General features: G+C 39.7%; 1 protein-coding gene across 4 annotated transcripts in view; it reads left to right on the plus strand.

Annotated features, from left to right (window-relative positions):
- Nucleotides 1-25,264, plus strand: part of PHACTR2 (phosphatase and actin regulator 2) — a 289,977-nt gene that overhangs the window by 54,172 nt on the left and 210,541 nt on the right. For 2 of the 4 annotated variants that reach the window (XM_030809784.1, XM_030809788.1), the window contains exon 1: nt 16,823-17,170. The exons of the other annotated variants lie outside the window; for them this stretch is intronic. In XM_030809784.1, the coding sequence (XP_030665644.1) occupies nt 17,158-17,170 (13 nt within the window). In that variant the 5' untranslated portion in view covers nt 16,823-17,157. Of the gene's footprint in view, nt 1-16,822; nt 17,171-25,264 lie in introns of those variants that run through there. 4 annotated transcript variants of the gene reach the window in all.

A 25,264-nucleotide genomic window follows, 5' to 3' on the forward strand; every position in this document is an offset into this window, starting at 1 on the left:
CCTGACTTTTGAATTTCAAAAGTGTAGGCCAGGCATAAGATAAAAGGTTGGGAAGAATTCTTTAGAGATAAGCATGGAGGTGGGCCATTCCAGGGTACATTTAGGACACTCTGGAATGACCCTGCATCAAGCATGTTGAGAAAGAAAGAGAAACTTCCTGTTTTTTTCTAGGTGTTCCAGGTAGGTGGCCAAAGAGAGTGTCATCAAGTTCCCTGTTCCACAGCTTGGCACAGGAGCAGAGAAAGAGCATATGAGACCAAGAGGGCACTCAGGTGGTCCTTTCCCAGCCTGGGGTTATGTGAGAGTAGTAGAATGTTTCCAAGAGCAGCATGAACACAGCCCAGAGAGGCTGCAGACCTGAGGCTGCTGTGAGTTCAGGAAGGAGGCATGACACAACAGTGACCTCCATGAACCTCTTGCCTAGGGCTGTGAAGGCCAAATGGAATTGAGGACATCTCAGAGAATTCCAGTGGCCATAGATGACGATCCCAATGCTGCACTGACATGTGGGCATAAGGGGCCTCCCTGCTCTGGGCGCCACCTTGGCCTGCTCCAATTATCCATCTCTCCCAGGGTAGGGAATGTGGAGCCACCTGGAACCCAGACATCCTTTCCTATGCCATGTTTTGGTTACTTTGGGCCCTAGAGTTCCGGGCCCAAACAGGGAATTTGTCCACTTCGAGGTTTTCCTGGGCCACTTCCCTAGATCTATTTTTAGGAGATTGAAGGCAGATTGTACATCTGGCCTCCCTAGACCTGAGGGTTAGCCTGGGCATGGCTGTTTGTGGGGTGTGTTGACAGAAGTGCATTTGTGGATATGAGAGGTGCATGCAGACTCTGACACAATGGGACAGACCTGGGCGTGCTCTGAAGAGTGGGGGCTTCAGGCCAGGAGCCAACTCTCTCGGTGCCACCATGTTCCAGATCATTATGAAGGTGTATTGGTTAAGGTTGGAGGATAGAACATATGGTAACTAATAGTTTGCTAGCTTGATTTACAGCTTTTAAATATTTAGGCATATGGGATGGGGGCTTCCATTTGTGCACTTGCCCCAGTCCCTACAAATGTAATGGGCAGGCTTGGATAACACCAATGGTAAGATGAACCATCCTCTCCATTCAGATCCCCTGCATGTTTACTATTGTTTAGTAAGTTTTCTAGAGCTTTACCCAATTTCAGGAAAAGGTAAGCATAAGAAGAGGTAGGGAACCCCAATTAACTGAGATTTTTCCATCCAAAGCCTTGGGTGGAAATCCTAATTCGAAGATGTCCCAGTCACACTAGGACTCGTACTCCAGGGGGCGCTATTCACATCGACTAATACTCTATAGAGGCCATTCCCTTGATTTGGTCACTCATCCTCTTTCCAGTCATTTGTTTATGCTCTTTCCATTAACCTAGCAATGTCCTTCCCTCTGTCCATCCATCTCATCTATAAAGCCATGCATATATGAAGCATAAATGAATTTCCTACTTAGACTTGGATTCCATCCCCAATTCCTTCCAAATTCATTGTCTACATTACACATATTAGCTATTGTTAAGAATCCCTACCTTAGGCTGGGCACGGTGGCTCAAGCCTGTAATCCCAGCACTTTGGGAGGCCAAGGCGAGCAGATTACTTGAGCCTAGGAGTTTGAGACCCAGGCTGCAAAATGGCGAAACCCTGTCTCTACCAAAAATAAAAAAAAATAGCCAGGCATGGTGACACATATCCCAGCCACTCGTGAGAGTGAGGTGGAAGGATCGCATGAGCCTGGGAAGTCGATACTATTGTAAGCTGAGATCATGCCACTGCACCTGCACTCCAGCCTGGGTGACAGAGCAAGACCCCGCCTCAAAAAACAAACAAACAAACAAACAAAAGGAACCCCCATGAGATTATCTACTTGAGAGGAAAAATTCCATTTCACATCTAAACTCATTGAACAGGTATTTATTAAACATCTGCTAGGCATCAGGTTGTGTGGTTGTGTATTAGATGCTGGGAATTCAAAGCAAATTATGGCCCTGTCCTCATAGGAAGTCCTGTGGGGCTGCAGAGCAGTGGCCAGACAGTTGCTATGTCCTATGGTAAGTGGGTAAGTGTTAGGGTGATGGAAGGTCAGGATCTCAAGGAGGAAACACAGGGGGTGTCTAACTGGTCTCGGCAAGCCAGAGAAGACTTTCTAGAAAAAAGGTATCTCAGTTGAAACTGGAAGGATGTTTCTTGGAGATTATTGGCGTATCTTCATTTCTGCTTCAAATAGTTACAGAAGAGACTCTTAGTTCAGCAGTAACAGCACAGCAAGTTTATTTTGGGGTTAAATGTACATATTCTTTTCATATCTTGAATGGGTATTAATTCATTCAAAAGCCAAATGATAGAAGCTTTGGTTAAGCAATTTAAGTAAAACCTAATTTTATCTGTAGAAGTCCTATAGAAGTTCTTCATAATTTTGTTTATATTCAGAGCTAGATCTATAAATGTAGATCACTGAAATGTTTATGATTCCTACATTATCTGATTAAATTATTGATTCATTTAAATATTGAATGCCCATGAGGAGCTTATAGGGAAATGGTGAATGTGTTAGGCCCTGTACTGGACACCTTCCTCTATGTTATCTCACTTCAAAAACACATTCAAGTTCTATGATAATAGCAACCATTTCTCCATGCTCTTGTATTTGACAATATTCTAATGCATACTTTTTCTCTGCTGTCCCTACTGTGGAGATAAGGTTCTAAAGTTGCCCTAGTTTTTTAAAAGAATATTCCACTTGTCTGTTTTTATCCATGTTACAGATCGAGCATCCCTAATCTGAAAATCTGAAATGTGAAATGCTCCAAAATCTGAAACTTTTTGAGAACCGATATGAAATAGTGCTACTATTGTTTTCTGATGGTTCAATCTATACAAACTTTGTTTCTTGCACAAAACTCTTAAAAGATGTTGAACAAAATTACCATCAAGCTACATGTATAAGGCGTATATGAAACATAAATGAATTTTCTGTTTAGACTTGGGTCCCATCCCCAAAAGACCTCACTATGTCTGGTCCCAAACATTTTGAATAAGGGACAGTCGACCTGTACTATGAATGAAAACCATTGACATTGCATTTGTATTATCCCCCCACCACACTATGACATCTCAGAGCAGGGTCTTGTTCACTGTTGAGTCCCTACCGCTCTGCCCAATGCCTGGTTTATGCCAGTGCTCAGTGAGTGTCAGTGGAATGAATTTGTTCAAGAAAATGGTGTGTTTGACAGCTGTTCACCTGAAAAACCATTAAAGGCTAATTACTTGTGTTGAGAACCAATGTAAGTTTCCTGGGAGAATATGGAAACAATCCACAATGATTGGTGGAGATTAAGCACCACTCCTTCTTTAGTGAATGAAAACTGGGTATTGCTGCTACTGGAGGGGAAGTGAAGTAGGGAATGCCCCTGATTTGATTATGGTCCAGGGAGCAAGCCCAGGCTTCTGCCTCAGTGCTGGCCTTGGCCTATACCTAGCCGGCCGCACATGGGCTTCCTCTAGAGTTTGCCGTCCATGGATCTGGAACCAACAGCCTGAGCTACAGCGACTGGGCTGGAGCTGCTACCAAGTGCTTGGCCCTGTTTTGCTCTCATTAACCAGGTCAGAATTGCTGGCTGCCGTTGCTGTCAGGTGGGGTGAGTCAGGTCTGTGGGGATGTTTGACATCATAGGGGCCCTCTTATTCTAATCAGCTTGTTTTAGCAGAGCTCCTTTGTATAAACACATCAGCTGAGGGAAGCTCTGAAATGAAGACTGTTACATAATGATTTTATGAATAACATACAGCTTCCTAAAATCGGTCTTTTTCTGTTACATCTTCAAACCAGGTTTTAGAAGCAAGACAATTTTAGATTCTTATAGTAAGAACAAATTTAGACACCTTCATAAGGTGTGACGCATTTGATGCAAAATATAGATGGACAAGGAACGATGTTGCTTATTAATAAGTTCAATTAGAGGATGGGCACTAAAATATATATGAACTAAGGTAAGTATGTCAAATGACACACTAAAGGCTAATTAGGTAAAGGGAGAAGTGTACATGACAGGTTTCTGATTTTCTAGCTTTTTAACGGTAAAGGTAACTTTATTTCCAGAGTTCGACCAAAATGCAGGGATTTGGGCCACATTTACTTGGCTCCGGGGGAGTTTTTCAATTCTGTTGAAGCACAGCAGGCAAGGCCTGGGTCGTGAGAATTCTGTGGTGCTGACTGCATTTGGAGCTTAATTATTTAAATGTTTCCAGACTCAAATGACTGATGAGCTAACATATTTTTAATTCAGACTTTCACAGAGCAAGCTATAAGGTGTGTCTTGATAAACCAATGCTCACTTGAAGTTCCATGCCATGTATTTTATTTCAATAGCCACATTTTAAATGACAAATTTAAAATTGTATCCAAATTTCAAGGGAACAGAGTCCTGCATTAGTTCCAGTACCCAGTGAAAGCTTTCGTGAAGAGGACTAGAGGTGGTTTTGTTGTTGTTTTTAAAGAGAGAGAAAAATGCTGTTAGAATAAAAATAAAGAATGTTACCAGAATGTTCTACTTAATTTAGCTTTCCAAAGATAAACACGCTGGTGAATCATTACATGCTGATGGTGCTATTTTAACATTAATCCTTTAACCTTTTCCTTCTCCCTTCCTGTCTACTGAGTTGGGTGGGTTATAGGTAGAGTCACTTAGGGAAAAGTTTGTTCCTTTTTAGTTTTTCTATGGTTCAAACTATTTCTCGTATAAGCACTATCTACTGGAGGCTCTTAAAATAGTACTTTAAAGAATAAAAGAATACTTAAGAATGATTCAGTTGGTGGAGATTCTATAAATTTAGATAATTTACTAATCATTATGCTTATTAAGTAATTTAACTATCTCAAATGAATTACAGATATTTTATAGCACTATCCACATGTTAATTGAATCTTGATCCTCAGGCCTGCAAAACTGGCCATGGAAAATACTTTTCTTGTCCCCAGCAAGCCAGATCTGTGAGTCCCTTTATTCCTCTAGGTCTTCATTTGGTGTCTTTTTAGCGTATGTTCTGTTTTCCAAGTTGGGAGCGGCTAACTAAGCGGGTCATCCTTTCTTAGAAGGTTTATTTCTTGGTGGTAGTCTTGTTACTGAGACTCACATTTGCCTGAACTGCATTAGGAGAGACACTCTTACTTATATTTGTATCCCCAGATTGTTAGCAGAGTATCAGTAATAAAAGCTTAACATCCAGTGTTTTTGAGTGGATAATATAGTAGGTTTTCAGCAAGTGAATGTTTTTGAAAACACCAAAACTCTGTGTAAGAATCACAGCATCAGGCCAGGCACTGTGGCTCATGCCTGTAATCCCAGCACTATGGGATGCCAAGGTGGGAGGATCACGTGAGCCTAGTAGTTTGAGATCAGCCTGGGCAACATAGTGAGACCCCATTTTACTAAAAATAAGAAAGTTAGCTGGCTGTGGTGGTATGTGACAGTAGTCCAATCTACTTGGGAGGCTAAGGCAGGAGGATCACTTAAGCCCAGGAGTTTGAGGTTGCAGTGAACTGTGATCATGCCACAGCATTCCAGCTTGAGTAACAGAGTGAGACCTCATCTCAAAAAAAAATAAAAATAAAAATAAAAAGAATCATGGCATCCAACTCTGAGGCTGTTGCTAGGGCTCTGCAGCCCTTGCTGAAAGTCCTGTGAACTTACTTGCTGGCCAGCAGCCCCATCTGCCTTCTGCCTGTGTCTTGCAACAGCTCTATTGCTGCCAGCACAGCCCTCCTGCCTCCTTCCCTCCTACGTTTCTGCTCCCAGTATGCATATCAAGGTCACATTCTTCTGCTCTATACTCTGGATCTTTCTACACTTGGCGTGTATTTTCCCCTCTGTGTTCTCACGCTCCACACTGTGGAAGAACACATTCTCTCGGGAAAACCCATTGTAGGGAGGGACAGGAATGACTTCCAGGAAGATAGTTGCTCAACCTAGCCTCCAAGAAAGGAAAGACAAACCATTCATGAGCTGCTTGCTGTCCCTTCCTTGAAGGAATATTGAGGTGGTCTAGGGTATCTCAGTGGTTTTGCTTTTTTGCCTTGAGCAGTTGTATGGAAACATAATACTGGCTTCCAGGTAAGTAGTAAAGACCTCATGCATTTTCATTAAATGGTTAAATGTGATTTCTTTTATTCAAGGTGAATATCATCCTCTACCCACAGACCATCCTAAAAATAAAGTGAAATCCCTACTCTCTACAACCCACATGCCAAATGTGAGCAAACATGTTTGGAATAAAGTGTATTACATATGTCATCTTTGCAGAGTTCGGTTGTAATTTGTCCTGGACTCTTGGATTCCTCTTCTGCTATCTGTTTTTCCTGATGGGAGCCAGTGATAAAAGGATTAAGGAGATTTGATTCCCCCTTCAAACAATACATGGTTCCATTTGTGTTCTAGCATAGAAGTTTTTAAAGTCTTTATTCAGCATTGACCTAAACAGTTTTTCATTTAAGCCACTGAACATGCTGGACCCAGGCTTTGGAATGCCATACAGAGCTAGATTATTGGAAATCCCCCAGGTCCATTATATTGACATTCTTTTTTATAATTTCTCTACCATTTTATCCTGAGAAATGCTCTTTCATTACCTGCTCAAAGCCCATCACTGGTGCCCTTCCTGATGCTCCTCCTACCACCTGCCATATTTTCTACCTGTTACTCAGCATGCAAGACTTCAGATGCACCTGTGGAAGTAGTGGTGGGGGCTTTGGCTGTTTCTGAGCCTGTTCCTGGGGAGAGGGAACTTTAATTAAGATGACTTGATGACATGTAGTTTGTTAAGACAGTGATGATATAGTAGGTCAAAGAATGCCCCCCGCACCCCCCAAAAATGAACCACATCTTAACCCCTTAAACCTGTGAATATGTTACTTTACATGGCAAAAGGGACTTTGCAGATATGAAGACGTTAAGGATGTTCACTTTATGATCCTGGGAGAAATGATCCTACATTATTTGGTTGGGCTCAGTGTAATCACAGGATTCCTTATAAGAGGGACAAGAAGGTCAAAAGAGGAGAAGGCAATGTGACGATGAAGACAAATTTTGGAGCAATGAGGCTGTAACCAAAGAATGCAACTGAGCCTAGGAGGTGGAAGAGACCAAGCCAGAGCCTCCAGAGGAATGCAGCCCTTCAGAACACCTTGATTTGAGCCCTAGAAGACTAATTTTGGATTTCTGACCCAGAACCATCAGAGTAGATTTGGGCTGTTTTAAGCCATTAAATTGGTGGTAATTTGTTACAGTAGCAACAGGAAACTAATACTGATGAAAAGATAATAGGAAAGGAAAGTAAAAGCAGAAGTGTGAGCCAGGGAGGGATCGCAGTCATCTGATGGCAAAGCACTTCTCTAAAAACAACCACATGGCTTCCCCTTCCTGGCCCACGTCCCTGTGGTTATGTTAGAAACTGGTTAACCTTGACTGTTATCCAGTGCCTTTCCTGGCTTTGTCCTTCATATCAGATGCAGATGTTTTATCTCCTTTTTTTATGGCTCCTAGGAATCTTCTCTAACCCCCTTGGAGGAATCACTAGACCTCATGTCTCAAAGACTAGCTAAGTGTTTGCTGTGGTCCTAACAAGTCCATCTAGAGCCATTTAAATGGCTGGCATTGATGCTTTCTGTTACCTGTTCCAGGTTTAGTGGCGTGAATAGTAAACATAGTAGATTAGTCCTTTGTAATTAAACTTAGCATCTCACCCCTGACTCTTTTAGAACAATGATGGTAGTGGGAGGAGTCAGAGAGCTCAGTCCCCAGTTAAATCAGTCAGGCATTTATTGATGACCCACGGGGTACTCAGCGCTTTGCTCTAGGTGTCCTAAGCCGATCTTAGGATTGATGCAAAATATAGATGGACAAGGAATGATGTTGCTTATTAATAAGTTCAATTAGAGGATGGGCTCTAAAAGATTGGGGTCACCTCCAATTCTTTTTTCAATGAAGGCCTGGATAAGGAGATAAAAGCAGAATGGTGAAAAAGAATCATTCTCTCAATTAATCTAAAGCCTATGTGTTAATACCCTTTAAAAAAATAAAACTACTAGATGGCAAGTATACTTTCATAGGAGAAAACTAAACTTTCATTAGCCTATTTAAGGAGATCAGGCAGAAATTGATTCATGAGAGAAAAAAGTAACACATGCTTTTTAGGCATTTTTAGGAATTTTGGCTCTGCCTGGACCACACCGTTTATTGATTCATCCATCACTTATCTGGTCATGTATTCATTCTAGAAACAATTGTTGAGCACTCAGTAGTGTTCTGGGAGCTGTGAGGAAGACCTTGACAAGATTTCTACGTCTTTCATGGACGCCATCAATAGACGTTTGATAAGAAGTAACCCAACTTAACAAATGTCTTATTACTAAAGAAATGCTTATTAATTTAAATTTAAGTCAAGCGAGCCTAGAATACTTGTTTGATGAATCCCAAACAGCCTATGGAGGAAATTTTTTGAGTTGCAAAGGGTGCTTCCCTTGCTAGCCTATAAGAACAGCTCATTAAGATCCAGCCTATACCTTTCCCCCTTTCTATGCTGTATTAAGATATACCACCCTTTCTTTATAGAATCATGAGTCTGCAAGGGATTTGAGAGGTCAGCAGTCCATTTTGCTGACTTGGGCACAAATACTTTCAGGAGCCAGGCAGGCCATGTAAGTGTGTGTAGCTCAATGTGAGACAATTGAGAGTGGCGGAAACTTTGGCAAACTCAGAGCAGATGCCTTGTCTAAAGCTTTCAAGGTTTGGCCTGGCCAAATGATCATGTCAGTGAGGTGGATTTGATTAGACTACCAGTTGGCAGCTCATGATTCTAATCTGAGAAAACAGTAGTCTGACCCTTTCTTAAAGTCTACTAGAGAGAATCACCTTTTTGAGTATGGATAGCAGGCTGTCCCCAGTCCGGCCGGCATGAGCCTGCCAGCCACATCATTGGAGGGGAACTTGCTGTGTTGTTAGGATGGGTACTCATCGTACTTCCAACTAACTGGTGGCTTGCGGAGAGAACTTGTGCAAGCTGTATATTCCTGGAGCAGCTTCTCTGAACCAGTTTTTTCCTTTGTTTGCTGGTTTTGTAACAATAGATTCATCCATAAGCAGCTGTAACTGCCCTTTAAGCAACAGGCTACCCTTTTGGCTGATCGATATGGTCAGAAGCCCTTTTTTGCCAATAGTCAGCACCATGTCAAACAGATGCCTTCCTCTGCATTCCAGTGACCTGGTGGCATTGCTGCCAACTCAATAATTTTTTGAGCATTGGCCATAATAAAGTATATGTAAAGTTCTTAAAAACTATTTTTAAAAATCCTTGAAGTGATAAATAGATTGAGCTAAATAATGGTAAGCATATATCCTTCTGCTTTGATTTACAGATTTATAATTTAGTCTTCCTTCAGGAATAATTTTTAAATGCAGCCATCTCCTGGAATTTAGAAAGAAGCCTGTATCTCAATGCCTTTTACAGGCAGAAATTCTACCATGTTTATTTTCATACCAAGACTATTGAGTGCTATTGAAGGCGAAGTGATTGTTTAGTTTAGTTTTGTTTTGTTTTGCCAAGGCAAAAGAATAGCTTTAAACATTTCATTAGTCAAATTGAGACAGAAGCCTGAAGCTTTAAAAGAAATTATGCTTTTGCATTGAAAGCAGAAGTTCAATAAAATAAGATTCTATAAAAAGAAGTTGGGCCTATACATTGAGCCTGGCCATTCCTGGTAAATATTGTAGAATGAAGAGATGACACATAAACATGCTACAACACGAAAGACCTGAATTTGAATCCAGATCTATCGTTTGTGCATCTTGAGGCACATTTCTTAACCTCTCCAAGCCTTAGTTTCTTCATCTATAAAATGGGAATAATAATAATACCAAACTCATTCTTGCTGTTATGTTTAAATGAAATAAATGCATAAAGAAAGTATTAGGCACCGTGCCTGGTAAATAGTCAATGTTCAAAAAATGAAAGCTGTGGTCTCTGGCCTGAGACTCAGATACAGGTGTCAGTTCTGGGTTCCAATTCTGGAGGAAAAGGAAGAAAGCCCAGAATCTTCTTTGAGAAAATCAGAATCTTCTGGAAAAAAAAAGGCCTTCTTGGGATGGCCTTTAGATCTGTACAGGTTGCTGGTCAAAGTGTCTAATGAATTGATTTTCACTGCAATGGCCAGAGCTTCCCCAACATGTTTTTGCAGGGCCAGGCCAATGTTGAGCCTCCTTCTCAGAGGGCTGCTTGCAGGTTTTTGTAGGAGTACAATGCTGGGCTAAGGCACACTAGACTGACACCTAGGAAATCTCATTTATATGTCAGAATTTGCTTCCTAGGCACTCTTGGGTCAACTGGTTTTATTAGAAAAGCTAAACATATTTCACATATTGGGGAACCCTCTCTCTCTGACTTTGGCAGAGTTCCTTTTATGCCTTTCACGGAGATAGGCTTTTTAGTTTTCCAGCCACCAGGGCGTTCACTTTGAGATTCATTGCTGAGTAAGTGCCATCTGTGTGGACTCCTGGGTCCCAGATGGTCCTTTGTTTTCTCTCATTCTTCTGCATTGTTACTGTAAGAGAAATACATTCCCAGGCTTTTTATGTATTAGCAGTCTTAAAATATTTTGGAATTCAACTCATGCCTTCCTTTTCAGTGGAAGGTCTTTTTTGTTTGTTTGCTTGTTTGTTTTAAATTTTTTTAATTTTTAATTATTATTGATACATAATAGTTATACATATGGGTTACATCTGATATTTTGATGCAATCATACAACTTGTAATGACCAAATCAAGGTAATGGAGATATTCATTGCCTCAAGCATTTATCATTTTTTATGTTAGGAACATTCCAATTCCACTCTTTTAGTTATTTTGAAATATAAAATATGATTGTTAACTATAGTCACCTCATTGTGCTACCTAACGCTAGTTCCTTTAGTTTTGTTTTCACTCTCTCTGTCCCCCTCCCTAATAGTTTTATGGTTTTGAAGTCATCTCCACCTTGTCCCTCTAACCTTCCCATCTAGTCAGGTTTTCTAATGACATCTTGAGGAAGTTTCTGCTCAATTTTGAGGGCATATTGCCGATCCAGTATTTAGGGACCCACGTGAAGCTTAGTTAATTATTGATTATGAAGACTTATCCTCTCCCAGACCCTCAAGGCTTTATAAAGCCATGGCTCCTGGAACTAAGGCATCAGCCATTTGTTTTTCCAACCTCATTTCTTGAGCCAGGACTCTCCATTCAAGCAGAGCCTGGCTCTGACTGCTCCTTTCTCATGTGGAGCTCTTTTAGAGCCATCACTACATAGGAGCTGCGCACCTGGCCTTCATCTCTGCTTTTGTCCCTTGGGTACAGCAGGACACTGCAGAAACCTCACCCACAGCCTTCAGCTTTTGGCTCCCTTCTAATTCATAGAAATGGTCAACTAGCTTCTTGTGCCTAGCTGTGATTTACCTATTTAATATTTTATCTGTCATTGCTATGTGTTTGGAGCAGTGGGGTGTTGTCCAAGTGTGGATTCACCAAACCACCTTGGCCAAAAGTCCAAACTTGTCAGAAGACTGTGTCTGATGGGTGTTGCCTTATGTAAGGTCCAGACACCAGGCAATCTGGCTGTGCAGAAAAATTTCACAGCCTCTGCATTAAGATGTTAAAGAGGGTAAGTGTGGGCCAGGCGCAGTGGCTCATGCCCGTAATCCCAGCACTTTGGGAGGCCAAGGTGGGCAGGTCACCCGTGGTCAGGAGTTTGAGACCAGCCTGGCCAACATGGCAAAACCCCGTCTCTACTAAAAATACAAAAACTAGCCAGGCATGGTGGCGTGTGCCTGTAATCCCAGCTACTCGGGAGGCTGAGGCAGGAGAACTGCTAGAATCCATGAGGCGGAGGCTGCAGTGAGCCAAGATTGCACCACGGCACTCTAGCCTGGGTGACAAGAGCAAGACTCTGTCTCAAAAAAAAAAAAAAAAAAAAAATTACGTGGAAGTAACTAAACTAATTGAAATGTCTTTACCTCCAACAATTTGCTGTTAAAAAATTATTCGATGACACTTGTTAAAGCACAGTAAGGCAGGTTTTATTTGGGACCATTGCAATAGGTATAGGGACAACTGCCATGGGATTTTGCAGCTGGGGAGAGGGATTGGGCTCAACTTTGAATACAACAGGGAAAAAAAATTATAGCCAAGGAGCAGTGTATGTTGCTCTGCCTCAAAAAAAAAAAAAGAAAAAAAAGAGGTATCAGGCACACTCCAAGGACCATGAATAAGGGAAGAGAAGCAAATGTTATCAAGAAATTCAGGAGACCCCTCCCCATACTTTAAATCAGAAGAGAAACCTCAAAAGGAGAATAGTTAGGCACAATAGAAAACATAGTCATGTCAAGTAAGCATTGGCCTAAAATCCACATAGTAGAACATTGGATAAATGTATAATGTTTCTTGCCCAGATCTTCCTGGAAATACTATCTGTTGCAAAACTTTCTCCTATCAACTGTTTTTGGTTAATAGTTCAGGGATTTGGTTTAGTACCTTGGAGAGTTATATATCCAAGCATTTTGCTTGTCAAAACTATTTGATAGCTGTATTTGTAAAAGCAGTGGCTCAAATGTTTTTAGAAGAGATTTTCAGCTGGTTGGGGTGGCTCATGCCTGTAATCCCAGCACTGTGGGAGACCGAGGTGGGTGGATCACTTGAGGTCAGGAGTTCAAGACAATCTGGCCAACATGGCGAAACACTGTCTCTACTAAAAATACAAAAAATTAGCTGGGCATGGCGACAGGTGCCTGTAACCCCAGCTACCTGGGAACTGAGGCTCGAGAATCACTTGAACCCTGGAGGCAGAGGTTGCAGTGAGCCGAGATCATGCCACTGCACTCCAGCCTGGTGACAGAGCAAGACTCTGATTAAAAAAAAAAAAAAAAGAAAGAAAAGAAGAGACTTTCAGTAGAATCTGTTCCAAAATGAACAGGGAGCAAGCTTTCTCATTGGTAGTCAATATTCTGGCACTTCTTTATTTCTTTGGATGAATCAGAAACTCAAAAGGTTGAGATAGTCAGATAGGCCCATTTGAGTATCCAAGAGATCTACTGGACCAAGCAATCTAATTATGTCGGCAGTTCACTCTTTTACTCCTCCATCCTGAGAAACAGAGCCTGAGTTTATAAGAAAGGATCCGAATCCATCATCTAAAAGTAAAACTATATTCTTTTTAGCCTGTGATTTTGGAGTCCCTCTGCCCCTTGGAGTGGTGTTTCTGCTCTTTTTCTCCATAGAATCCAGCTGAACTGGACTTTATCCCCCCGGGCTCGAATTTCAGTTAGGAAAGGCAGAATATTATTGCCACCTATTGTCATCAGTTCTTCTCTGTGCTTCCAATAAGTGAGAGCTTCTGCTAGGAAAGTTAAGAAGTAATGTGACCCAGTGCACTGGCTCATGCCTGTAATCCCAGCACTTTGGGAGGCAGAGGCGGGTGGATCACCTGCGGTCAGGAGTTCAAGACCAGCCTGATCAACATGGTGAAACCCATCTCTACTGAAAATACAAAAATTAGCCAGGTGTGGTGGTGAGCACCTGTAATCCCAGCTACTCACGAGGCTGAGGCATAAGAATTGCTTGAACCCAGGAGGTGGAGGTTGCAGTGAGCCAAGATTGTGCCACTGCACTCCAGCCTAGGCAACAGAACGAGACTCCGTCTCAAAAAAATAAAAGAGAAAAAAAAGAAAAGTAAGCAGAACTTTTATAGGAAGCCAAAACATCATCTTCTTTGTTAAAACTGAGACAGTTGCTAATAGGGTTTGTTTTTATTTTTGTAGAAAGATGTGCTTGGTGATGCATTCGAAGACTCAGGGCCCCACAGCAGCCTTGCTGTTGCCACCTCAGCCAGGCAGGCCCAGCGTCCCAAACATCATACAACCAACCCCAGGCAAACACTCTCTTAAAAAACCCAGACAGTGAGGGGTTGTGTCCTTCTTTCGAAGGTGGGATCACACTGAAGGTACTTGGATGCAGGTGCTCCAAATTACCCCAGCCTCAAACAAGTTTGTCGAACTCTAGGCAAGCTGAGTATGTACTTATGGGAAGGTTAATAAAAATGGGAATGAACCCCATATTTAGAAACATAACGGAGAACATTAGGCTTATCGAAGCCTCTACCATGCCCACGGCATCTCTGGGGCCATTGGAAAGGGCCTGGTGAACATTTTATAACCAGGCATTCCCCAGCTACAGCATATTAATTGTGGGTGTGAATTAAATCAAGGGAGGGAGTGGATTCTCCCTGGAGCTTGAGGAAAATGGTCCACTTACTGTGCTTTTTCACGGTTGCATTGCCCTTCCTCTGATGCTGGGGAGGGACAGAGGAGGGGCAGTGGTGGAGCCATTTACCAATACAGAGAAATGGGAAGCAGTTAAGTCCTTGGCAATGAATGCAGTTTTTGAACAGGGCTTAATTTATAATGGACACTCAACCTTAATTTTCTGATTTCTAGACATTTTTCTATGTTGCCCATTTCTTGTTTATCTCTTAGTGGAGATGTCTGAGTATTTACAGGCAAGGGAGGGAGGTGGTAAGTTCCTAAATACCTAAGGGAATCCTGTGACAAAATAGTATTAAGGATTATTTTCTGCCATTTTATTTTATTGTAAATTGACAAATTCTAACTGTATATATTTATGGGGTATGATGTGATATTATGACATATGTGTACAATGTGGGATGATTAAATCCAGCTAATTAACACATCCATCACCACAAACACTTGTCATCTACCATTTTAAATTGCAAAAATGGACTGAAGGACCACAGTCCTTCAACTGAAACCCGTGGAGTCAGTTGTGTTTCAGAATTCAGAATTTTATTTTAGAAAGGTAATAGAAAACATATGCTACTTATTATGAATCACTCCTAGCAGGATCTGGGAAGATTCTTAGAACCTATAATATTAAACATTTCTGTAGCAAACATGATTATTTTCTCTGAGTGGAATAAGTAAAGATTTTTAATAGCATCACATCACTTCAAGTTATGACACTAAATGCATTTTGGAGTGAAACTTACCAAAAACAACAATATTTTTAAAACTTTCTGGATTTTAGACTTGTGAGTAAAGATCAGATTTTATATAAATCGCATTGTGAATTAGGGAGTGCTTAATGGGCTGGCCTTGGAAGCCAGTCAGTATTTATGAAAAAAAAAAGAGTGTTTCGAACGACCAATAAAATGAACTTTTGGAACATAATCCATTTGTCATTTAAGGACTAACAGTATTAATAAAAATAACTGAGAGTCACATTTTGAGCTGTGGACAAAGCTAATATAAATATATTCGTATTAGGCAATAGGCACTGCCAATAGATGAGACTTCTTAGCTGCTCTTTACCCACATCTCAGCCTTGATGATGTATCTTCTCTCTCTGTTACCTTTATTTCCCTGTTATCTCCTCTTCTTTTTTCTTAAAAATAGTTAGTTTGTCCTAGATTTTGAGCTTATAACACTCATTCTGGGTAGTTAGCAGGTCTTAATCAGGGCAAGTAGATGAGGTATAGAAACCACAGTGATTTCAGTCTTACGGGATCCAAGCAAATTTTAAAAAAACATATAAAGATGATTTTTTTAAAATTCATAGAGATATACCTTTAAAATTGTGTGACAGAATTGAAATGACAGGGTTAAAAATCTCAGGTTAAAAATCACTGAGAAATTCAGCATTTATTTGAGGAAAAAATTTCTGAACTATCACTGACGTAAACAAAGTGTTTTGTTTAAACAATAAAAGAACCTCATATCTATAGGAAATCCTGAAGTTACATTAAAAACAAAAATACTTAAATCTAGAAGCTGTTACAATGGGAAACTAGACTATAAATAATTTGCAATTGGTGTGTCACTAGGAATTCCAATGGCATAAAGAAATGCTTAATAAACAAATTGCCTTTCAAATTTAGCAACTCTGGGGATATAACACTATGAACTGTTTTTTAAAACTCTGTCTGTATAAAAGACCTGGAGAGCCTAACTACACTGTGGATTCATTTCATCGTAGGTCCTATGAGGTCATTGTAAATCTTTGTACTATATTTGAGAAAACAGTTGCGCTGTCCTCAGCATCTAATGTCATGACAGCCACGAGGCCTGGCACCTGATTTCTCCAGCACTGTGCTCACCCTTGTGTCCTGACAGCGTAAGCAGTTTTGGGTGTCTTTGAGTGTCATCTTTACACAGCCAAATTAAAGGAAAGAAGGGAAGTAGGGCCTTCCTGTGTTAGTCAGTCTTTCCTGATCTTCACATTTCTTTAGCCACAGATTATAACAGTCTGTAGAATCCCCTAACCTCTTTTGACAGTTCTTTCTTGTATTATTAGTGACATTTGGTGAAAATACTTTGAATTTCTCTGTTAGGATAGGTGAGCAGAAATTCTGATCAGAAATAGAAGAACTAGTCATGATGAACATAACTAAAATGGAAGGGCAATACTCAACTTCGTAATATTTATTTGGAACAGAGATATTAAAGATAGTCTTTATTTTTCAATGTTTTATCTGCTACTCCCTGCCTCCTCCCCCAACAACAACCAAAACGCTTTAAAATTTTAAATTGAAAAGTTGCCCAGTCATTCAGTGATGTCAATGATAAAGGCTGAACCATATTTAGTCTAACCCCAAGGAAAGGATAATGTATTGTATTTTTAAATATTCCTTTTTACCTTTTCATGCTCAGTGCCTCTTCCTGCTCCTGTTTGCCCTGGCATCTTTTGGAAAGCTCTGTGTTTTGCGTAGCATGTGCACTTTTTTTCCTGAAATGTGCAACACATTCAACATTGCAGTGATTTTTTCCCCCTCCTTAGCTTACAGCAGAGGTGGAAACCCCAGGGGATTCAAGTACCCACTTGATAGGCTCAGTCTCTCTTAATCAGCCTGTAATGGAGCTAATGGCTGTTTGTCATCCTTGGAGATATAAATTTCCTGGCGGTGTCTCCTGCAGACAGTGCATGAAGTATGCTCAGTGTGCCAGCAAGGGCTGATAATCAGCAGAAGGACAGGGTGCTTCGGTAGTCAGAAGAGCCAGGGCTCCCCGGCTGCCAGGCTACAGAACTCGCCTCGCCACTCCTGAGACATGGACAACGCCGGTGGGTAAAACAAGCATGAATTCTTCATAGCTGCTGGCTTCCTTTGCAGCCTGCATCCTTTGCTGCGGAAGGTTTGCCTATTTGTTGCTCTCGTTTTGCACTTAAATGTTCAAGACTGAGACGCTTGTAATATGTGAGCCTCGATGCATTGTCCACAAGACAATTAGTGTTTACTTTGAAGTTTAGGAACTTGGAATGCAGATTGTATTCCAAATTCACCTTTTGTGAAGACTACTGCTATTTTATTTAGGCTGAAGCAAGTGTAGTGTTTGATTCTTTTGTGCTCAGAGCGGTGGGTGGAAAATGCATACAGTTAGTGAAAAAACTATTACTAAGGGATGGCACAAGGTAGATGGAATTAAGTTAATGAGCTGAGCAAAAATTCTGTATAAATATTACAATATGCACAGTGTAACAGCATAAGAGCTGTTTGGTCTGATGCTTTCATCTTCACGTTAGGATGCAATGTCGAAAATGTTTCGATAGCCTCTGATATTTTAATTTCAGAATAGAGACATTAGTGGACAATTGTGAACCTTTAAAAATGTATTTATTTTTAATATCTTTACTTGATAACTAGACAAACATGATGGTTGAAGTATGTTAATGTCAATTAAATAATTAGCATAAAATTGTCAGATGGAACTTTTTTCTTTTTACTTTGCTGTATTGCACTTTTAGGGGAGATATACTGTGAGATCATGCCCCATTTCAGTGTTGTTGGCACTCAAGCAGAATTCTCCCAGCTGTGTTATGGATTGTCTGTCTCCTGAAGCTCATTAGTTCAGTTACGCAGCTGGTATCAGCTTGAAGGTGATGCTTCCCATGCCTTGAGACACAGTCAGCTCTTCTAAGAGGTTACATCATTTAAAACACATTCGACACTACAAGACCACCCATTGATGGTGAAACATATTTGTTTATGAAATTGAGCTAGTTCAGTCCTCGGCGCAGGTAGCATAGGCTAGCAGAGATTTTAAAGTCAGCGTGTATTAGGTTCTTTTATGAAATAGCTTACCAGGAACAAAACTCTGTGACTAACATTATTTGGTCATTGCCATTGAAGATATTGAAATAAAGTGGAACAGTATAATATCAGGGATGAAAATGTTAGGGTGGTGGAAGAAATGAAACAAGTGTAAGGATGTGTGTGTAGTAGCAGCAGGAGGGAAGCTGGATGCATGTATATGGATTATACCCCCATTCTGGTCATTAAAAAAATGTACTATAGGGCTTGTCATAAAAGCAGGTAGGTATGGTATTCCATGACAAGGCACAATTTGAAGATCAACCAAAAGCTTCTCTAATTACAGCAGTAGAGTGAGTAAAAATTAAATAAATAAACTTAGAATCTCTAATTTAGCCTCATTTAAAACTTCTGCCACCCACAATTTATTATACTGACATTCTGGCGGAATGATCACTTTAATTCAAGTAAATGCCTTTTTAAACTGACTCATATATTTATTTAAAGGCCATTAAAAAAAGGAAAGAAACTTCTGTGGCAGACTTTATGTAGGCTTAAAAATGCTAAGGGTTATTTTTCTTTTTGGGTAACTAGAGCTTTGGGGGATGTTTTCACAATCTTTAGTTATGTTATTAAATGCAATTAATGAAATACCTCTGCTCTTGATGAGTTTAAGATGATTTAAGCACTGTGGAGACTGGCTTGTAAAGTAGCAATTTCTATATCATTTCAAATTTTAGGTGTAATCTCAAATATAGCCATACATACCTTTGAATAGAATAACAGGTTTTAAATCACATAATTTGAATGTTTCAGAAATAGCATGTTTCTTATAATGGCTTATAATTGGCTGTCAGTGATCACTTTTCATGGTAATTTTTTGATGAGGTAAGCAGCCTCTCTTACAGGAGGAAAATGTAAACATCCATTACATACACACATTTCAATACATTATATTGACTGTAAGGGAAACATTTAAGATAGAACTGGTAGGTGGCAAAAACAAAATCTGAAAAATCTGAAATAACTTGGAGCACTACAGTTTCTCCAATTTAATTTAAAGAAGATAACGATGTTGAGTATTTACCCAAATTTTTCTAATCAGAAATGGGTTGAGGCCCTGGATTTCAGAGCTAGTAGTTTAGAGCTGGGCACTCATACTGACAACTGGATCATTAGTTTCAAGGAGCCAGGCCTTCTTCCAGCAAGGCTTTCTGTGTGGGAGTTTGGATAATTGACAGGCAGAAGCACAGCAATGGGTCCACACAGGTTGAATGTCCCTCATTTATTCAAGTCACATAGAACGCCGCATCAGGATATTTGTGCATGGTTTCTGCTGTTAACAAGTAAAGAAAGATGAGCTGCTTGGGACTCCGGCCCTTTTGGTGGGTGTGTGTACATTTCAGCTATCATGGCATTGTGCATCTGTCCTTTTTCTCCTTAGCATCAAAAAGCTGACATTCCTACTATCTCGGAGAAGGAGACATCCCTTCCCCATAATTGCTGGCTTCTGTATTCCTTTAAAAGCTTTTCCTGGAATAACAATAAAATATTTATCAAACTGTGTGTGTGGAATATGTCAGGGTAATTTTAGCAATATCTAACATTTTCTTCTTTTTTTTTCAAATGGCTATTTCTTCTTAGAAGTTATGTAACAAGTCGAATAGATGGTGCTTTAGAATGGCACACCTGTGACTACAAGCACCATCAGCGTTCTGCCAGTGCCACTATCCTCCTTACCTCCATCAAGTGGTTCTTGTGAATGAACTGTGATAAGACATTCGGAGGCAAAGTTGATTGGTGTGTGATTTTTATCTGAAACACAATTTTTGAAATGTAATTTCATATTCTACAGTGCAGAGTACTGTAAAAAAAAAAAAAGTTCTGCAGAATTTATTGTGTTGGGTTTTCCCTACTTGATATGAAGATATTTCAGTTACCATGTGTGGGTTGAAAGAGCCACACTCATTTGGAGGGGAAGTGGCAGCTGCTGAGAGCCCCTGAGCCTTCACCGTGCATTCTAGCTCAGTGGTTCAAAGTCTTTTGACCATTGATGTACAATCATTGAGTTGGAGAAGGTCACAGTCTGCCAGCTCCCTGCAAAAGAGACTCGAGAGTTATTTGGAGCCAGACTGAGGAAGGGTTTGGAGTGGAGTAGTCGAGAGCATCAGGTAATTTTAGGTGAACGTTGGCTCTGCCACCTGTCATCCCAGTGACTGTGAATAAGTAATAGAAACTCTATGCATTTAATTTTCTCATTGGTAAGTGGTGACAATAATGGTACCCATCTCATAGGATTGCTATGAAGAGAAAATAAGATAACTCCTGTAAAGCTTTTGGTACAATGGCTGGCATATGGCAACATACAATGCATGCTGGCGTTTTAGAGAGCCATCAAAAGATTGAAGCAGGTTGCTTTATGAACAAATAAATATATGCTCCAGCAGCGTGGCTCTGAAAGTGGTGTGGATGACAGTGTGGGAAAGCGAGCAATTCTGAGCAAAGAGACTAGTCAAGTGGCTGTCTCAGAAGTAGAACTGGAAATTAATGTGGGTGGTGCAATGGGCATGGGGTTGGGGGATGCACTGGATATGCATCAGCAGAGCGCGACGAGTGGATATGGAGGCAGGGAGAACTGCAGCAGTCAAAGGAGACCCTGGAGGTTTCCAGTTAGAGAATTTAAGACAATAGTCCTGCACTACTGAACACAAAATGAGTTTTAAGAGAAAGACAGTGAGTTCCATTTTGACATTGCTGGGTTTGAAATGCCTTGTGTGTTGCCCACTAGCCATAGTAGTTGGTTCACTGGTGACTTTTTTAATCTGCTTAAAGGATTAAAAAGGTTTCCTGCCCCTTCTCCCTCCAGTCTGTGGGAGATCCTATGGGATGGTATAGAGAAAGGAAACTTTCAAATGCTTCATCTTTTTTTATAGATGGAAACAAGACCAGGCAAAGAGAAACATGCTCCTAAGCATTGAAATAATTAGGGTAAAGGCCAGGCTGTTACATAAGAAAATGTAAGCACGAAGACATTTCATTTCAAGCTGGTTCAAAACCTTAGCAGCCCAGGTTGTCAAGCCAACGTTCCTGAACAGCTAAAGATGGTGACTCAGAAGGGTTACCTAATGGGGCAGAGATCCAATAAGAATGCGTATGTTTTGAAAGAGGATGCTTTCTAGAATATTTGACTATGTTTGCAAACTCTATTTTATGCAATTAAGATTTTGTTTCCTCTAATCCTCCACTTCCATGATATCTTGGTCTTACTATCTATAATTTTGTTAACCATGATACTTTTTAGAAATTTATTAATGTTATATATACACACACACGTACATAATATGTACACATGCATTTGCACGTGTATTGTTAATATATGTACCTATGTGTGCATTCTTTAATTAGGGGATTGTCAGCCTTGATGTAGGGGAATGTAATGTTGCTAGCTCTTCTAAAAAACTTGATAAAAAATCAGAACAGATTTTCTTTTAAATTAAAAAAGAAACTCATTCTTATCCTCTGAAATGCCCCTTATGTTGTAAAGATTACTATTTAACATTTTATTAACTACCAAGCAAATTACAGTATTTTCCTTTGAATTTATTGTGAAACCCATTGTGCTATTTTAGTATTTTATGTTTCACAAAATAAATATTCTTAGAAGCATCCAGGATTCATGTAAAGATATTTTTCTTTTTCTTTTTTTTTGAGAAGGAGTCTTGCTCTGTCGCCCAGGAGTGCAGTGGCGCAATCTCGGCTCACTGCAAGCTCCGCCTCCCGGGTTCACGCCATTCTCCTGCCTCAGCCTCCCAAGTAGCTGGGACTACAGGCGCCTGCCACCATGCCCGGCTAATTTTTGTATTTTTAGTAGAGACGGGGTTTCACCGTGTTAGCCAGGATGGTCTCAGTCTCCTGACCTCGTGATCCACCCGCCTCGGCCTCCCGAAGCGCTGGGATTACAGGCGTGAGCCACCGTGCCCGGCCCATGTAAAGATATTTTTCTAAGCAAAAAGTTAAAATTTGATAAATAATCTGTTTTTTGGAGCATCTGTTTTCAAAATGCTAGTATTACCAAATTAACTGTTTTAAAATAAAAATACCAAAAGGAAAAATAAGTTCATATATAAACATAAAAGTACTGTGAAAGTGGGACTAAATTTTCTTCCTAGTTTTACTCTAATAGCGTAGTGACTGTGACCTCCTGAGAGTAAACTGAAAGTCATGGCCCAAGAGTGTGCAGAAGCAGGACAAAGTCTTTGTTTCTGAAATGAAGTTTTTACTTTTGTTTCAGGATCACTGAAATTTGTTCTCAGTGTTTCTTTCTTTGCAACCACTCATCTTTCCAAAGGCAGAATGAATTGTGATTTTTCTGTATCACCAAGATGAAATAGAAATGCTTGTCAAATGGCTTCTGTCGAGAACAACTGTTAGAAAAGATATAAAGCACAAGCAAAAATGCATTTTGGTCATAGAAAGAGGAATCAGTAATCAACATTTTCTAAATTATACGCCATTCCATATTAATTCCATAGGTTATTAAATAAACTCCCCACTCTACATCCACACACAAAGAATTTAACATTCAGGCAATTTTAAGAATTGTTGAGTTTAACAGCATTCAACAGGTTTCTTAGCATGTTAAGAAACATGCTGAGGCTGGGCGTGGTGGCTCACATCTGTGATCTCAGCACTTGGGGAGGCCAAGGTGGGCAGATCACAAGGTCAGGAGTTCAAGACCAGCCTGACCAACATAGTGAAACCCCCATCTCTACTAAAAATACAAAAATTAGCCAGGTGTGGTGGCACATGCCTGTAGTCCCAGCTACTTGGATACCTGAGGCAGGAGAATCGCTTGAATCCGGGAGGCAGAGGTTGCAGTGAGCCAAGACCATACCACCATTGCACTCCAGCCTGGGTGACAGAGTGAGACTCCGTCTCAAAAAAAAAAAAAAAAAAAAAAAAAAATGCTGATAGAATTGGCATATAATTTCCTGTAGGTGCTAATATTTGTGGTGAATTCCTAAGATGGAATATAGAATGCAGCATTTCCCAATCATATTAACCTCAGGTTCTCCAGGGCATACCTAGTTACAAGGTAGATAACTCCAATTTGGAATGCACTGTTAAGATCCCTTCATACGCAGTTTCACTTTCCATTTTTACCTTATTCTTCCTCTCCGGAGTTCTTCTCAACTTCCTGTTTCCAAATATAGGAAGCCATTTTTGGTAACTAGCAAAGTTACCAAAAAGTTACTTTTGGTAAGTAACTTTTAACGTAGATATTTAATTTCTAAACAATCAAGCATGATACTTCCATAAGTATGTACATTTCATGTACATGAAATTCCACTGCACATGTACATGAATATGTACATTTCATGATACTTACTTCCATAAGTATCAGTGCTTGATTGTTTAGAAATTAAATATCTGTGTCATCTATGTCCAGGATTTCTGTTCTCTTTCCTTGCCTCTAACCTTTCACTGCTCATAAACATCATCATCAGATGAAGTAAAGAAGGAAAGGGAGCTAGGCCTTGAACCTGCTTTGGAAAGGAGTGGAATTCAATGACATCTATGAGATTGGGGGTCATGCACAGATTGTATCTATCCAAATGTAACAACTCACATGAAATATTAAAAATATATGATGTAAGATGTTATATGTAAAAAGTCAACTTCAAAGTTCTATTTTTGTAAATCAGGTACCAAGAACATATATAACAAAGGCAAATCATATTTAGCTAAATGTCAAATGTCTTAAAAGGAAGGAACCTTACTTTTCTGAGTGTCCATTATGTCCTAGGCATCAAGTTAGGTAGTTTACACGTTACATGATTAATACTTGCAGTCACTCTGTAAGTAAATATAATCTCCCCCAAGTTACACATAAGTAGCTGAGGCTAAGAGCTCACCCAATAAATAAGCCAGTAATTTATAAACTTGAATCCAGCCTTTTGTAACAGTAGCAAAATTCAACTCATCATTTTTCATGTTGTCTTACTGCTTTAAGAGTGGGGATTCTTGGTCTTTGTGTTTTCCATAACATTGAGCACAGTGCTTGGGCTGTAGTAAGTGTATGTAGTAAATGTTTGTTGAATTAAGTCAACAAACATTTAATGACATTTAATTAAGTTGGAGCAATTTTTTAAAAAACAAATTAATTTGTAAATATCAGTGTCATATGATCTTACTATACATCTGAATACCCTCTTGGATAGAAGTTAGTATATGGGTAAGACAAAATATAGTTGTGAAGTGTTTCTTTCATAAACATTCATAAATTTATGACAATTTATAAAATAGAATGCTTTTTGGTAGAGCCCACGTATGAAATCTGTTACCATTGTAAAAAAAATTATTCAGAATTTTCATTTGAAAGATGTGATAATATTAGAGTCATTAACAAAAATTATGGAGTCTTCCCCGTATGTTTTTAATGATATTTAAATGAAATGCAGAGACACCTTTCTGGAATATGAAAGAATTTTACTTTTTCTCTCTTCTTCTTCCAGAGAGATCATGATTAGAGGGAAGACCACAGAGTACCTGTGCCTTTGTCTCATCTGACCACACCTGTGCCTGAATAGTCTTTTTTCTTTCACTAGTAATACTAACACGTTACATTCCACATGACTCTTTCCAAACTCTGTATTACTCTGTGAACCACTGCAAGATTTGACAAACACACAGTGAAACAATAAGCTCATTTAAATTTTGATATCTATGTCAAGAGAAGCCATAGTTTCAAAGTTTCAGTTTCAGGTTTCAGAGCTATGGTTTCAAAGTTTCAGGGTTTCCTACTATCTGGTATAAAGTATCTGCCTAATTGTTTTTATAGGTAGCTCTTTTATTATTTTTATAGATAATCCCCAACATCCAGCTATCTCCCAAAAACTATTTTGAATTTTTTTCACATAAACCAATTTTTTCCAAATATTTAATCTTCTAATTAGGAATAGTGATTGAAATTGTGCCTCAGGACTGGACTTTGGAATCATGATTTCCTTTCTTAGACCTGAATCATTCAGTCCCGGCACAGCATTTATACCTTTACAGGTGTCAAGTTCAAATCCTTATATTTATTGTTATTAGTAATGATTACATTTGACTTATTAACCTGTATC

Source organism: Nomascus leucogenys, chromosome 3 (genome assembly GCF_006542625.1).
Source record: "Nomascus leucogenys isolate Asia chromosome 3, Asia_NLE_v1, whole genome shotgun sequence".
Lineage (NCBI taxonomy): Eukaryota > Metazoa > Chordata > Mammalia > Primates > Hylobatidae > Nomascus > Nomascus leucogenys.